The following is a 15,316-nucleotide window of genomic DNA, read 5'->3' as shown; positions in this document are numbered from 1 at the left end:
TTTTCATTTCCAAATTTTCTATGCCGAGTTTCTTATGTCATACAACAAATGAACATTTAAAAGACTCATGAGAACAGACATCCTCTGCTCTTGCCAAACTGGTTTCTCCTTCAGGAGCTGAGCACAAGCCCGTGTCCTGCACCGTGGCCCCACCTGGCATCAGGGACAGCAATGAGGGAAGGGTGAAAGAGTGAGAAGCCCAGGACGGGCCAGGGCTCTGCAGGTACACTCTACCCTGAGCTCATGGCTTCTGAAGGATTTACTTGGGGATATGCAAAAACATTTGTAGATCTTTCTTTTCCTTCCCCGCCTCCAGTCTGAGCCCTGAATCGCCACTTAAAGAAGTCACTTGCTCCTTAGTCCTTTTCAATATTGATTTATTTACTGTACAAAATATTTACACTGTCGCTGCAGCGGTCTGGCCCCTTGGCCTGGCCTGACGGATTTGCAGCAGCGCTTGGGTCTCTAGAAAACATGCTGATGCTCTCCTTGGTGTTCACTCGGTGCTTGCTTGGTCTCCTTCCAAGACACTACAAGGCCAGCTGTTTACATGGCCCCCCAAGTACCTGGGCCACAGGAGCATAAATCAAAGAACCGGCCAAAGTAAGAAACGTGAAATTCACAATGGCCCGAGAAGGAACAGGGATTCTTCCCCGTCTCTGACGTGTTGTACCGTTTCCCCACACTGGCTGGTACCACAGCAGAGTTAGAAAACAAGGTAAAAGAAAAGGCCAAACAGAGCAAAGATACTTTGGAACAGACTTAGGAGACAGAGTACACTGGAAGAATAGAAAACCAACATAGTACCAAAGGGTTTTTGTTCAACCAAGACCCTGGGGCTGAGGCCCACCACAGGGCTGCAAACTGTCACAGCCGGGCTGCAGTGGCACCCAGGATGCGCCAAAAAGTGCTATGACCAGAGCTGAAAATGACAGATCTCGCCAAGAAAATCAAATCGAGCTCCAGCATTGGTCTCCGGAGGGCCACTGGAGGGGAGAACGCAAAATCCAGAAGAGAAGAGCTGCCAAAGACAGCAGAACCAGCCCCCAAGCCCCAAGCTGGAAACCCCTCTCTAGGCCCGAAGGACAGCATCATGTTTGCAGGGTGATGATGAAACTTGCCTGTATTCGTCCCATGGGAAAACGCTGGGGCAAGCAGCAGCACCTTGTCCTGGTCCCTGAGGACAGCAGTGACCGTGTGGCATGGAGGACCCTGGCTGGGGGTGTCGAGGCCCTGATGCTGGATCCTGGACCCAAGAACGAGTGAGGTCAGCACCCACGCCAAGGACAAATGACAACCGCGAAGGAGTGAGGTCAGGCCGCAACAGGAGCAGCCCAGGAGGGCTGGTTCCTCGTGGTCCCTGGGAACAGGAGGGCTCAGACAGGCTTCCAGGAGGCCAAGGCACAGCCACAAGCCCCGCCTCATCCCTGGACTCTGTGGACTTGCTGGTTTTGGCAGTAAAGATGGCTTGTAGTCAGGGTTGAGTGCCCCGTTGAGAATGGTAGCTTGCAGCAAAGCCTTCTTAAAAAAACAGAGATTTGGGAAGTTGATGAGATACTGAGTCTTGAAAATGGTTGCATTCAAATTGTCACGAAAAAGGATGGTGTGACTTTCCAAGAGCCAGCGGCAGGTTCTCTTCAGTCACTGTGTACCAGTGAACCTGCTAGATGGTCCTCCCTCCTCGGGGGCTCCTGCTGGCGGCTTAGAGAGGGAAGGAGGTCAGTGGGCCGCTGGGTGTTTGCTGTCAGACCCCGCAGACCTGTGATTAAGCACTTCAGCCACTGGTCCCTTTTCCCTTGCCTCAGTGCCGCCAGAGAATACCAAGCAAGGAGAGAGTCAGGGAGTCTTAGCATGCTATTCTTACTACCCCAAACCCTTGCTACAAAATTTTCTTCCGTAGAAAGCTAAAGAATCCCTAGCTCTTAGCAGACTGCATAAGGTGGAGGTAAGTGGCCAGGCCCAGCCACACCTCAGTGTACAGGACAAACTCAGGGACAAACATCAGTAGTCTTCCAGGCCAACCAGAGGCCTAGACGTGCCCTAAAGGAAAATCATTTTCAGCACTGGAAGCTATGGTCCAGCTATCTTTCACATTCTTGGATCTGTTTTTTCTCACTGGCTCACACTCAAGAAAAAGCTTAGAGAGTTCTTTATGGATTACTGATCATTTCCAGAAATGCCTTCAGGGAAAAAAAGCTCCTTTTCCAGGTCTGACCCCACAAAAAAAGCTCCTTTTGTGCCATCAGTCCCCCTTCGAGGTAGACCAGTGGTGGACCTGAGGCCGCCCTGGGGCAGAGGAACGAAAATGAGGACTGCTCACGTGGGCCACTTGCTATCTGCGCTTCTCCCGGCTCCCGGCGGGAAGGGGCCATCACCCTGCGCCCAGGAAGGACTCATGTCGCCGAAGGGCAAGTAGTGCGGGCCGCAGAGGGACCTGTTGGGGGCATCTGCACAGGAGGCTGAGCAAGGCAGGCCCCAGCCTGCTAAGGAAGCCGAGCCATTTGTGTAATCTCCCTCAGCTCCCAAGATCTTCTGAGAACCAAGTGAAGTGACAGCAGTGTGGCCCTCTTCTCACGAGTGAGCCGCTCAGACTCCACGCCGTGCCGAAGTGGCCGGTGGGGGGAGAGGTGTGTGGGGGGGGGACAGCGAGGGAGCAACCCGGCTCGTAGGTAAGCCAGTCCTCCAGACATGGGGGAGCATGCAGCAGCTTCTGGCCGATGGAGACGCGTTAGGGTCGGTGGTTGTCATGGTGTTAGGCGCACCCAGGTGCTCCAGGAAGCACGGGGGCCCGGGGGGTGGCAGGAAAGTGGTCAGAGCATGCCGAAGCCCTCGCAGCCCTCACTGATGGCCAGCTGCAGCATCCTGTGCACCTCTTCGTACGAGTCATACGTGGGGAGGCACAGCTGGTTAAAACTGAAGGGCAAGGGGAGAAGTGATTAACTCATACCGCCGGAGACCCTGGCCAGGGCTGGAAGAGCCTCCCCCAGCAGAGTGTGCCCTGGGCACCGTGCGACCTACCACGTGTGCGCAGTCGGGAGCGTGCTGTGGGTCGGAGCGGCAATAATCTGGAACGAGGGACAGAGGGCGGCAAAACCTCCGGGTGGTAGCTGAGAGGAGCCCGTCGTGAACTGTAGCAGCCGAGCCAACTCCTCCTGGGTCAGACTGGACACCACGGTCCAGAACCACCTCATGACCTGGCAGGGAGAGCACAAGGTGGGGGTCATACTCAGTGTGCAGCCTGGCACTGGACCCTGGGGAAAGAAGAGGATACCCGGAAGTGCGGGACACGGGTAGTGACGGTGAGAGCCGACAACTATGCTAGACATTTACCCTGTCATACCAGCAGCGGGCGGCCTCTGACTGGCTGGTTCTGTCTCTCAGCCTTTCTGATGTACCACTCCTGCGGCAGATGGCACAGCCACCCTTAGGGACCAGGGCTCCCTTCTGCTTGGACAACCAGCTGTCTTTGCCTCGTGTACCATTTCTTCCCCCCAGTTGAAGTGTCTGTCTCTCCGACTCTAAAGTCTTTCCTTGCCACATGGCACAAACCCAGTGAAAAGAAGTCTGGCCCACTTACCTTTTCTCTGAAATGCCATGAGCCACCAACAACCACTGCATGGGCTTTGAAGTCAGACACATTGATGTCCCCGGTCCCACACATCAGCAGCTGGAGAAGACAGTCAGGTGTTACCAGGACAGTCGGAGGACAAACACCCCAAAAAGGGTCCAAAGTGCCTATGTTAACATGCAAAACATGGAATAAAGGAAACTCCAGGAAAAAGACCAGAAGGTGAGATCATACATAATGCCAGAACTCTGCTTTAGGAAAATCAATTTTAACAGGCCAATGGTTCTTAACCAGTGTGGTTAAAAAAAAAAAATCACACAGCTTTTAAAAAAATATACAGATGCCCGTGGCCTTACCCTAGACCTGCTGAACCAAAATCTCCAGGAATGGGTTAGGAACTTGTGTATTTTGAAAAAACTTCCCGTTACCGATGTGCACCTCTAATTTAGAACTACTGCTGTGCGGGGGCGCCTGGGTGGCTCAGTCGGCTAAGCGTCCGACTCTTGATTCCAGCTCAGGTCATGACCCTGGGGTCATGGGATCAAGCCCCGTGTCAGGCTCTGTGCTCAGTGGGAAGTCTGCTTCTCTCCCTTTCTCTCCTTCCCTCTGCTCGCGCACACGTGCTCTTTCTCTCTCTAAAATAAATAAATTAAAAAAAAAAACCAATAACCCAAAGAACTACTGCTGCAGATTATTTGGAATTGAAACAAAAAACAAACAGAGAACCAAGTATTGACTGAGACTGTTCTGGACATGGCCTAGAAATACAAGGAAGAAAAGGCAGGCCCCTCCCCTTTAATGAAAACCCCCAGCTCTATTTATGAATTTGTCAGATGGCCTTTCCTATTTCCCAGGATCCATCCTTCTTTTGTGGATTGAACTTTTACCACCTTCTCTTCAGCCCTGCCTCTACTTGATCAGATACATTAAAAAGTATACTAAAAAATGAGAAATTAATGCTATCAGAAGCCTGAACCTCTTGCTGATGTCCTAATTTGGTTCCGGATCCAGGAGGTGACTTAGCAGACTATGAGTACTCATTCAATAGCTCTAAGGAATGATATGTCCTCATCAAGAGACAAGAAAAGCCCAAATTAAGCCTGAGGAGCTTTGGCTCCTTCAAAAAGAACCTGCTAAGCTAATGAGTAAGAGTAGGGTGTGGAACAACTCTAAGAGACTGTGTCCCTTCTTCCTCCTCACTTTTACAAATTGTTACAAAGGTTATGCCTCATGATAAACGGAAATACAGATGTTCCTCAGCCCAAAAAATAACAGCATTAGGTGACAGGTCTATTGGAAACTTAAGGCTGAGAGATGGAGTATTCATTCATTTTGTTTGAATTTCTTGTCTGAAGGTAAATATGTGACAAAAATCACACACGACTTTGATTCTTGTTCTCAAGGCCAATTCAGTTAATAAGAATAAACACTGTACAAGACCACCAGAAACTATTTTTTGTTTTCTCATTTCTGAAGAAGAATCTCCTTACAGGAAACAGTTTGCAAAAACACACTCCTCATAAAGGCTGTGGCAAGTTGGAACCAATAACTTGCCATGTATGTATCATTTGGAGCAACAGATCAATGACCACCTGATTTTATTTTTTGCCCACAACTTCTATTTTGATAATTATAGAATGGTATTCACCATCTTAGGTCCACTTTTGGTTGTTACAGAGTCTGCGATAAGAATATATTAACTGTATAGTGCTGTAGCACAAAACTTTGAAATATGTCACATCTTTTGGTTTGTCTCCTTCCCTGGAATGTAGCTCCATGAGGGCAGGGACTCTGTCTTATTCACTGCTAGCTCTCCAGTGCTTCAAATGTCCATGTCTCCTGAACAAATAAATTCTATTATTCCCTTAAATCAACTTTAAGCATCACAGGATTTACAAGGACTGTACACAATACCAAGGTTCTTTACTCTTCAACCTGTATCACTAATACTGGATGAATAAATGACTATCAATTATTACTCTTCAAAAATAATTAGTTATTTGGTTTCTAATGTTCACATTCTAATGTTTTGAAAGCTGGAGAAAGGGGCAATGCATGGAAGAGTGACAAAAGTGAAACCAACTCCTGCATGAAGGACTTTCCCACTGCATCTCACAACAGAAGGTGTAAGGAGCTGGTTCCCGTGGGCACACTCAGCCGGTCAAGAATGGGGGGGTCTGTAATTGTAAGCACTTACCTCAAGCTCGTTTTCATCAAAAATAGCCAAAAGGTTCTCAGGGACCAACTCATTCAGGCCTGAAACAAAGTGGCCAAGTTAAAGCCATACCCACACCATGGATACAGGGGTTTTTAATCTCAAGGCCAAGAGTAGACGGGCTCTCACCTTTTAGGAAGTGTTCCACCTCCTCTTTCACTTGACTGGCCAGACGATATTGGGCCAATAAATTTAAATAGAAGATTTTATTTGCATTGGTGACTGGGGTTTGAGCTCCACCTGTCATGAGTTCTACAACCTGAAAGAAAAGGCAAAAGGCAGACAGGGGAGGCTATGGAGGGAAGTTGATCAGATGACACCTGCCCGGTACATCCTGTAAACCCAGCCACAGTCATGAGTTTCTGCTGCACACTCAACCTCTCAACACATCTGGTTTTATACAGTTACTAAGCTTCAGGGGTCCTACCACCGTTACCTAATCCACTGGCTACTAGGGTATCGGAAGGAGTCTTCTCTGACCAGGTCAAACCATGGTGATGCAACAGGACGATGTCATGGTTCCTTGTTAGCAATATGCTGATATGTCTATGATCCAAAATTAAGCCCCTCATGACCTTTTCTCTTAAATCCCTGAGCTGACTTATCTGAGAATAAATAAGGCCAGATAAGTAGTGAAGTCTTTTTAGATTTCAGAAATTCTAAGATGGGAACCACTGTTCATTTATCTTCCCAATGTGTTCCCGGAGGCCACGGGATTATGCATACAATGATGTCAGTGGTCACAATTCGTTAGTTGTTGTTATTTTGCTTTCAATGGTGTATTACTACAACTTTACTGTCATCACCATCTGATACTATTTAACCCCATAACATAAACAGAATCAAATTTGCATCAGAAATGTATTTGGCTGAGGCGCCTGGGTGGCTCAGTCAGCTGAGCGGCTGCCTTCGGCTCAGGTCATGATCCCAGTGTCCTGGGATCGAGCCCCACATCGGGCTCCTTGCTCAGCGGAAAGCCTGCTTCTCCCTCTGCCTGCCTGCCTGCCTGTTTGCCTACTTGTGATCTCTCTCTCTCTAATAAATAAATAAAATCTTTAAAAAAAATGTTTTTGGCCAAAAAGAAAATTTTTTTAATTAAAAAAAATCTTTTTAATTAAATTAAAAAAGAAATGTTTTCGGCCAATGATTTTCTAGTAAAAAAGCCAAAAAATATACAAGCACAGTGTTAAAACAGTAGTTACCTATTTCACGACCACTGAAGTTGAGAAAGATACTGCCGTCCCTCCCAGAGCTGCTTGTGCAGGGACACTTGATTTTCACTCAGTTCTTTTTCTACTGGAAAGTACGAAGGGGTGGGCTATATGGGTACATGTGTCTTTTGCTCCATCATACAGGCCAAGATCATCACGTGTGGGATGCAATGTCCTGATATGGTTGCCACTAGCCTCACATGCTTATTTACATTTAATGAGAATAAAATAAAGTGAAAAATTCAGTTCCTTGGTGAATAACCAGGCACATTTTGGGTGTTCAAAGAGCACAGATAAACATTTTCATCATTACAGAAAGCTCCAGAGGAGGCCGGGAACCATGGGAGCCACAGGCTTTGGTTCTCTTTCTCACCTTATCCAATTGACCTGATTTGTTATATTTCTCTTCTGCAAAGACCAGCTCCATCTCACTCATGTCATTGTTGAGGATGAAGCAAACTTTAGATTTGTAGAATTCTGGGTCATCTGTTTCAAAGTACTGAGAAGACAGAAAGAATAGAACATGATGACTCTTACCCAGAAATGAAATCTGTAACTGTTTGGAACCACTTACCCCTTCAACCTTAAGAATAATGAGCTCAGGGTGGAGGGATTCCAGAATTAATGGCCAAAGGCCTAGGTAAAAAAAAAAAAAAGTATACCTAAGACTTTACCTTGTAATGCATACGTAGTCCTATGATTTGGGCCAAAAAGGAGCGGGTGAAGCGAGCTCGGACCAGTTGCTTGTAGGCTCCTCCTAGAGAGGACTCATAGAGACACTTGCCCACCAGCCGCCCTGCAAACTCATACATCTTCAAGCGCAGATGAGCGGGGCGATTAGGGTTGGGATGTACCTGTCAAAGAAAGACATTAAAAGGCTCTAGGCCATTTTTCTTCAAGCTTAGTTCCGTAAAGACCTTCCCCATCAATTCTATCCCGAGGGAGCAAGAATTTCAGTGTTAGAATCAAAGAGTCATCTAAATGACATGAGTTATTCAGTAGCTACCATGAGTAATTTAGAGTGACTGGAAGATGGAGGGCAAAGAGGGACTTACAGTAAGTAGAAAAATTTCACATTAAGTTTGTAGTCCCTGGCTGAGTATGGAAGTTAACCAGTGGATGATGTGATGCCTTTACCCTAAACCAGAACTTCTTTCAAAACAAAGTCTACTTCTCCATGTATCACATGACCTCACTGATATGAGGAATTCTTAATCTCAGGAAAGAAACTGAGTGTTACTGGAGTGGTTGGGGGTGGGAGGGATGGGGTGGCTGGGTGATAGATATTGGGGAGGGTATGTGCTATGGTGAGCGCTGTGAATTGTGCAAGACTGTTGAATCACAGATCTGTACTTCTGAAACAAATAATGCAACATATTTTGAGAAAAAAGAAAAAGAAGAAGATAACAGGAGAGGAAGAAAAGGGGAGTATGTCAGAGGGGGAGACGAACCATGAGAGATGATGGACTCTGAAAAACAAACTGAGGGTTCTAGAGGGGAGGGGGGTAGGGGGATGGGTTAGCCTGGTGATGGGCATTGAGGAGGGCACGTTCTGCATGGAGCACTGGGTGTTATGAACAAACAATGAATCATGGAACACTGCACCAAAAACTAATGATGTAATATATGGTGATTAACATAACAATAAAAAAATTAAAAAAAAAAAAGTGTTAACTCAAACTGGTAAAAAAAAAAACAAAAAAAAAAACAAAAAAACAAAGTCTACTTCTCTACTCCCGATACCTCTGCCTAGCCACAGATCTAGTACAGAATACAATGGCTTCAGGTGTGGTTTGAGAAAGTGACCTAATCATTATAATTAGCAGATAGCCACTGCACTATATTTTAGTCAAATACTCATCTATCTGCATTCTCTTATTTTACAGATGAAATAATAAAGGTAAAGAGGAGGGAGGCAATCTAATTTGGGTTCATACTGTATCAAAATTAAGAAAAAGACACAAGTTGTCAAATTCCCAGGACAGTTTCATGATCTCAAATCCTTCTTAGACTATCCATTATAACACAATTGACATTTTCCACCCACCCATCAGGAAGTTATAAACTCACTAATGCTTGGTTGTTGTCACTGAATCGGGTGAAGAGTTGATTGGTGGTATCAAAGAGTGCTTTGCAGATCAGCTCAAACCATTCCCGGCGAGGCCCTCCCCAGTCCAGAGCTGAAAAGTAAAATAAAAATAAAATGTGGGGGTGCTCTGGGTGGCTCAGTTGGTTAAGCGTCCAACTCTTGACTTCGGTTCATGTCATGGTCTCAGGGTCATGAGATCGAGCCCTGAATTGGGCTTTGCGCCAGCAGGCAGTCTGCTTGGGATGCTCTCCCTCTCTCTCTCCCTCCTCTCTCTGCCCTTCCCCCTGCTGCCACACGCACTCTCTAAATGAATCTTAAAAAAAAAAAGCAATTCTGACCTACCACCTCTTATCGCTTGTGTTCACTGATTCATCGTTCGACACTCTCCACTTTCCTTCCATCCCACATTTGTGTTTCCCCACTGCAACCCACATAAACTGAGGCTTTTTTTTTTTTAAATCCCACCCCTTTCTGTAGGATTATAGGATTCAAGATATTCTACTCACTAGGTTAACGCCCCCTAGTATGGAAACACAGGAGATCAGAGGTCCAGGAAACGGACATTTCTCTTGTTCTACAAAGGTTACTTTCCCTTCCGGTCCAGACTCTTGGAGCTTACCCTCCCAGTCCCTGTGTCTGTGCTCTACAAGCTCCACCAAGCCACCTGGCCTGACAACACTCCTTTTTCTGTTTCAACTCATGACTTCTTTTTCCTTTGGAAAAATAAGCTTGGGCAGGGGCAGGGGCAGGGGGGATACTTTTGTGATTTTTGCAGAGCACGTAAGGGGGAGGGGAGGAGTGGGGAAGAGAGTTAAAGAAAATGAACATAAGCTTTTATTTTTTTATTTTTTTAAAGATTTTATTTATTTGAGAGAGAGACACAGCGAGAGAGGGAACACAAGCAGGGGGAGTGGGAGAGGGAGAAGCAGGCTCCCCGCCGAGCAAGGAGCCCAATGTGGGGCTCGATCCCAGGACCCTGGGATCATGACCTGAGCCGAAGGCAGACGCTTAATGACTGAGCCACCCAGGCGCCCCGAACATAAGCTTTTAAAACTGACCTTCTTCATCTTGGAAAACCACTTCAAAGTTCTTGCTCCAGTCTGAGATGGAGAAATTCCGAGTGGCTTTCAGAGACTGAAAAGCAGTTAAGGGAAGGAAACTGTCAGAAGACCTGCGGGCATCTCTTGGGCGTTAGAGACGAAAACACAAGAACATTGCCACTGTCCCTTTAACTGTTAGTACTTGGAGGAGATACAGTACTCATAAACTTTAATCATATCATTTCATCTTTAAAATGCACATATCTCAAGAAATTTTAAGATTTTAAAAAACAATTTAATTCATCTTTACACTGTTGCTTTGTTGGGAAGTTGAAGTTTTGTTTTTTGTTTTTTTAAATGTTCATTCTACTAATGAGAAAACTCTTACATAAAGAAATAAAAGGACTCAAATTAGTAAGCTGTCAGCAAGAGAACCAAGGAGTCCTGGTTTTCAGTGAAGTACAGCGTCCACTGGAACTCTCCTATCCCCAAGGCTGCGTTCAGACAGGGAGCCATGCCACACGGACAATGTGGCTGAGAAAAGGGGTTTCCAGTCACACCTACCAGAGCCAAACATCACAAACACTTTCTGGACAGGGACCAAGGCTTCTCATTCTTGAGGAATGCAAGAGCTATGCCAGTGTCTGCGCGGTGGAGACAGACACACATCAGGTGTTCCTTTTCCATCAGACCAGAGTGACAACAGAAATCATTTCCTTTTAACCCAACAAGAGCTCTTCTCTTCCAGGGATTCAAGAACAAGAATGCTCTTCTGTAACAACTGCTTCTACCTTCCCCACGGAGAAGTTCCATGAGATGGTTCAGGAAATAGTTCAGTACAGATTGTAAAGCCAATGTGTCAACTAGACTCTTCCCTCAATCATATGTCTTGAACAAATCCACCCCAAAGAGTATAATCAGACACAGAGAAGAGCAGTCTTTAACAGGAATGTTTAAAGAGAAGAGAAATTTGGGTTTCCTAAGAAAGACAACCTGGAGGATATAACCAAACACCAAAGAGGTTTCTAGTTGCAAAACCCTGACAATTGACAACGGAAATGAAACTTTACGCACCGATTCCAACAAGGTATGTCTGCTGACCTTCAGGGTGACTTTGGAATGTGGTCTTTTCATATGTACCTGCCGAAGCTCTCGCTGGAAGAAGTTCACCTTGTCCTGAAAGGTCTCAGAGCCTCCTGAGGAGTAAAAAGATCCATCATGATGACAGCCTCATTACAAGACATCTGTGCAGCCCACCCCACACCTTCAGACACCCAGGGTGGCTGGGTTCGCTGCCTTTCCTGTCAGAATCCCTGTCCAGTCTTACCTATATTCTTATGGAGGGAGCGGATGAAAGTGGCTGCTAGAATGTTCCTCTCCTTACAGCTAAGCTCCACAGGTGGCTGAATGCCATCATCTACCACCAGTGTGAGGAGCTTATGAACAGGGTCAGGGCCAAGGTATGAAAACTAACGAAGGAAAAAAAAGAAGGCGTTAATCTACAAAACCCTCAAATCCAGCAAAACTTTCCATATCCCTAACCTTCGGTACCAACCAATAAACAAATTAAGCCTGTCTTCTCTAAGTGAGTATCTCCTAGGAGTATATCACCTTGTTTTGTTTTTTTTTTTTAAGATTTTATTTATTTATTTATTTGACAGAGAGAGACACAGCGAGAGAGGGAACACAAGCAGGGGGAGTGGGAGAGGGAGAAGCAGGCTTCCTGCAGAGCAGGGAGCCCGATGCAGGGCTCAATCCCAGGACCTTGGGACCATGACCTGAGCCGAAGGCAGACGCTTAACGACTGAGCCACACAGGCGCCCTCGCCTTGTTCTTCATCTCCGTGCTCTATAATCCAATTGTACCTTAAATTATTTGAGTCACAGAGACTGTATTTAGTGAGGATCACAGGCAACACTACAGCCCTCCTAACATAAAATGTAAGAAGGATGAAGGCACTAAAGATATATAAGATAGAGGCGCACCCGAGTGGCTCAGTCGCTTAAGTGTCTGCCTTGGCTCAGGTCACGATCCCAGGGTCCTGGGGTCGAGCTCCGGGTTGGGCTCCCTGCTCAGTGGGGAGCATGCTTCTCCCTCTCCCACTCCCCCTGCTTGTGTTCCCTCTCTCACTGTCCCTCTCTCTGTCAAATAAATAAATAAAATCTTAAAAAAAAAGATACATAAGATACAAATGACTACCTGACGAGGCTGGGCAGACTGGCTGGAGGAAAGCAATTCACTTTTAGATTTCAAAAGCTCAGAGAAGTTAAAACAAATGTTTTTAATACATGAGAATGCTCATTCTAAAAGAGTTTTACTTCAGCACACTGGGAAAACAAGCTTGGGCCAGAACTGCCAACGCCCTCTCCATTAACTTAGTCTCAGTGGCAAAAGATAACTGTTGAAGAATTCTGACTTGCTACTAACTCCTGTTTCTGTAGGCATGTGTCCTTCTAGAACTTCTATATTCTTCATGCCACGTTGTGAGGAGAAAGGACCCTTTCTTGATTTGGCAATGAATCCTGTGTGCATAAGAACTTCCAGAAACACCAAAAGCCTTTCTAGGAAAAAAGAAAAGGTGGAAACACTCCAGGGTTGAAGTCTCCTCAGCATGAACCAGATGTAAGGTTCAACTTACTTTTGTTCCTGGGCACACTCGGAAGGTATAAAGGCGCCAGGGAATGATTTTCAGGTAGAACTCCTTCACTGAGAATTGCTGGAGGACCAAAATACAGAAAAGGAAGAGAATGATAAATAGAAAGGGTCTACTGGGGTATTGTAATTAAAAAATCAGAGTCCCTACTCCATTCCTCATAACCTTTTCCCTATAGGGACAAAGAGCATGGTTTTTTAGTACTAATATCAAATCAATAACATCAATTCTATCTTAAAATAGGCAAATCAAAAATATTACTCTGACAAGGCAATTTCACATAGAGACATTTCATAATCTTAACACTCAAGTTTCACTACCATTTCTAAATGTCTGAGATCAGGTTTTCACTTTAGGAGTAAACATTTCTCCTAGAAACGATCAAAATCTCCCTCTGGTCAGCTGGGTGCTGCTCAAACTTCCTCAATGGACAGGGGATACCAAAGGCCTACACCCACTGCTTTAACTCTATTAGAATGGTACCAAGGATCTGTCACGGGAGGGCAGGTGGGGGGTGGGGGTATGTGTGAAGGTGGTGGTGTGGTTTCAAATAAAAAAGTTCATAAAAATACGTAAGAATAAAGAAGGGTCTCTTTATACTGTTATAAAAAAAGGAAAAGACAAAGCAATAACTTTTTGTCTAAAAATACTGTTATCTAAATGTATAGATCAGGACTTTTTAATTTTTAAAAAATTCTTCATGAAGAAAATTTCAAACACATACTAAAGAAGAGAAAATGGTACAATGAACCCATCATCAGCCTTAACAGTTGTCACTTCGTAGTCAATCTTATTTCATTACCTCATCCTGGCCCTCATTCCCATTCCCCTAGTCCAAAGTAGGGCTAGATTTTTAAATGATAAATGACACGTAGCAAAGTCTGAAGTAGAACGAAATTAGAATTCTGTTTTGGTTATGAGATTAAAGGGATGTAACAGGATGTTTCAAGAGCTCTTTTTTTCTGCAATCTGAATGACTAGGCAAAATATAAACATTAAAAAGAAAATTCCTAACACAAAGTGCCTCTTAGCTCAGGGTCCTTGGGAACTCACCTCCTTGCCTCTGCCAAAATTTCTCTATTCCAATCTTGTTGCCTGATAGTGACATGCATTTATTGTGGTTTCACAAAGCACACAATGAAAGATCAAATTGTTTCAAAACAGCATAAAGGGCCAACAGTAATTTTTATACCAGCAAAAAATTTTTAATGGTCAAAAGTAGCTTTCTTTAAAATTCTAAGAGCCATGCCTTGAAAAATCTTCCCAGGAGTAATCAAAGACTGCCTCTGGTGCTCTAAAGCACCAGGGTACACAGAATCTCTAGAGAGAGTTTACACCTAGTCCAAGCCAAACAGGTGCAACAAAAGAGGGGGCACAATCTTCTGCTCAACCTTAAGTAGCCTCTCTTAGTACCCCAGAGACCCTACAAGTCAATGATCTTGCCCTGATTCTCACACTAATATTTTGTGGTTTTTTACCAACGGCCAATTATATGCAGGTTCAGGCAGGGGGATTCTGAGACAGGAAATGAGAGGTCTAGGGCCGCCTGGGTGGCTCAGTCGGTTAAGCGTCTGCCTTTGGCTGAGGTCACAATCCTGGGGTCTTGGGATTGAGCCCTGCGTCGGGCTTCCTGTTCAGTGGGGAGCCTGCCTCTCTCTCTCCTCCTGTCCCCGTTCATGCCTTCTCTCTCATGCTCTCTCGTGCGCGCGCGTGCGCTCTCTCAAATAAATAAACTCTCAAAAAAAAAAAAGAATGGGAGGTCCAACCTTTGGTGACACATAGCAGTACACCTTCTTCGGTTTCTTCACCTTCTCAGGGGTCTGGCACTCAGAGGGTGAATCTTCATCTTCCTCCTCCACAGCTGTAGAAGGCCGGCGCTGGGAGGAGCTCATGTGCATGGGTGGAAGGTGCCAGGGTGTGCTGGTACAGTTGGTAGCATTATAAAGATAAGCCTCAAAGTAAATGCTCACTCCTGAGGTGGACACATTGCGTTCAACAATATTCTTCTCATTCTCTGAAGTGTAACAAGGAACAAGGTTTTAAAGTAGGAGACGGGGGAGAAAAGAAATGACCTATCACTAGACCTTTAGTCCATAGGACTCTAAGCCAAGTTTGGTTCAAATTGCAAATGTGTGGGAGGCTGGGCAGAAGAATGCAGACACACAAAGAACAAGTGGTCTGGGAATGGGACTAAATCACAGCTTTTCTTTCAACTCACCACTTAGGACAATAATGTCAAATTCACCATTATTGATTGGCTGATTTTGGTATGAAATGCAGGCATGGAAGCAGCCACGAGAATGCAGGGTGAGTCGCAAGAACACCTGGAAGGTCTGCCTGTTGGATGTCACTGACTTCTCAAATGAGACACCAGTGCTCTCTTCTTCTTGAGGACCGAGCTATAGGAGGAAAACAGAGCATCACTGAACATATAGAATTTTCCTTACTGCATGGCAATTTACTCTTTACAAAGAACTTTCCTATCTACAAGCTGATCTAAGTTTCATAATTACTTGCAAGATGGGCACTGTCAGAGGAAG

The 15,316-nt window shown here is 45.4% G+C and overlaps 1 protein-coding gene across 8 annotated transcripts in view; it reads right to left on the bottom strand.

Annotated features, from left to right (window-relative positions):
- Positions 1–360: 360 nt before the first annotated feature.
- The window catches only part of AREL1 (apoptosis resistant E3 ubiquitin protein ligase 1), a 42,066-nt gene continuing 27,110 nt past the window's right edge, over positions 361–15,316 (bottom strand). For 6 of the 8 annotated variants that reach the window (XM_027570100.2, XM_027570105.2, XM_027570107.2 and 3 more), the window contains 14 exons: positions 14,995–15,175; positions 14,543–14,790; positions 12,762–12,839; positions 11,451–11,592; positions 11,198–11,319; positions 10,142–10,217; positions 9,065–9,174; positions 7,669–7,848; positions 7,368–7,493; positions 5,913–6,042; positions 5,766–5,824; positions 3,578–3,667; positions 3,019–3,194; positions 361–2,913 (listed from right to left, as the gene is read on the bottom strand). In XM_027570100.2, coding sequence (XP_027425901.2) covers positions 2,811–2,913; positions 3,019–3,194; positions 3,578–3,667; positions 5,766–5,824; positions 5,913–6,042; positions 7,368–7,493; positions 7,669–7,848; positions 9,065–9,174; positions 10,142–10,217; positions 11,198–11,319; positions 11,451–11,592; positions 12,762–12,839; positions 14,543–14,790; positions 14,995–15,175 — 1,821 coding nt within the window. In that variant the 3' untranslated portion in view covers positions 361–2,810. Of the gene's footprint in view, positions 2,914–3,018; positions 3,195–3,577; positions 3,668–5,765; positions 5,825–5,912; positions 6,043–7,058; positions 7,198–7,367; positions 7,494–7,668; positions 7,849–9,064; positions 9,175–10,141; positions 10,218–11,197; positions 11,320–11,450; positions 11,593–12,761; positions 12,840–14,542; positions 14,791–14,994; positions 15,176–15,316 lie in introns of those variants that run through there. The other 2 variants (XM_027570104.2, XM_027570106.2) reach the window with 2 other exon arrangements.

This window comes from Zalophus californianus, chromosome 6 (assembly GCF_009762305.2).
Source record: "Zalophus californianus isolate mZalCal1 chromosome 6, mZalCal1.pri.v2, whole genome shotgun sequence".
In the NCBI taxonomy this organism is placed as follows: Eukaryota; Metazoa; Chordata; class Mammalia; order Carnivora; family Otariidae; genus Zalophus; species Zalophus californianus.
Note: the sequence above shows the minus strand (reverse complement) of the source record. Positions and strands in the feature narration are given on the sequence as shown.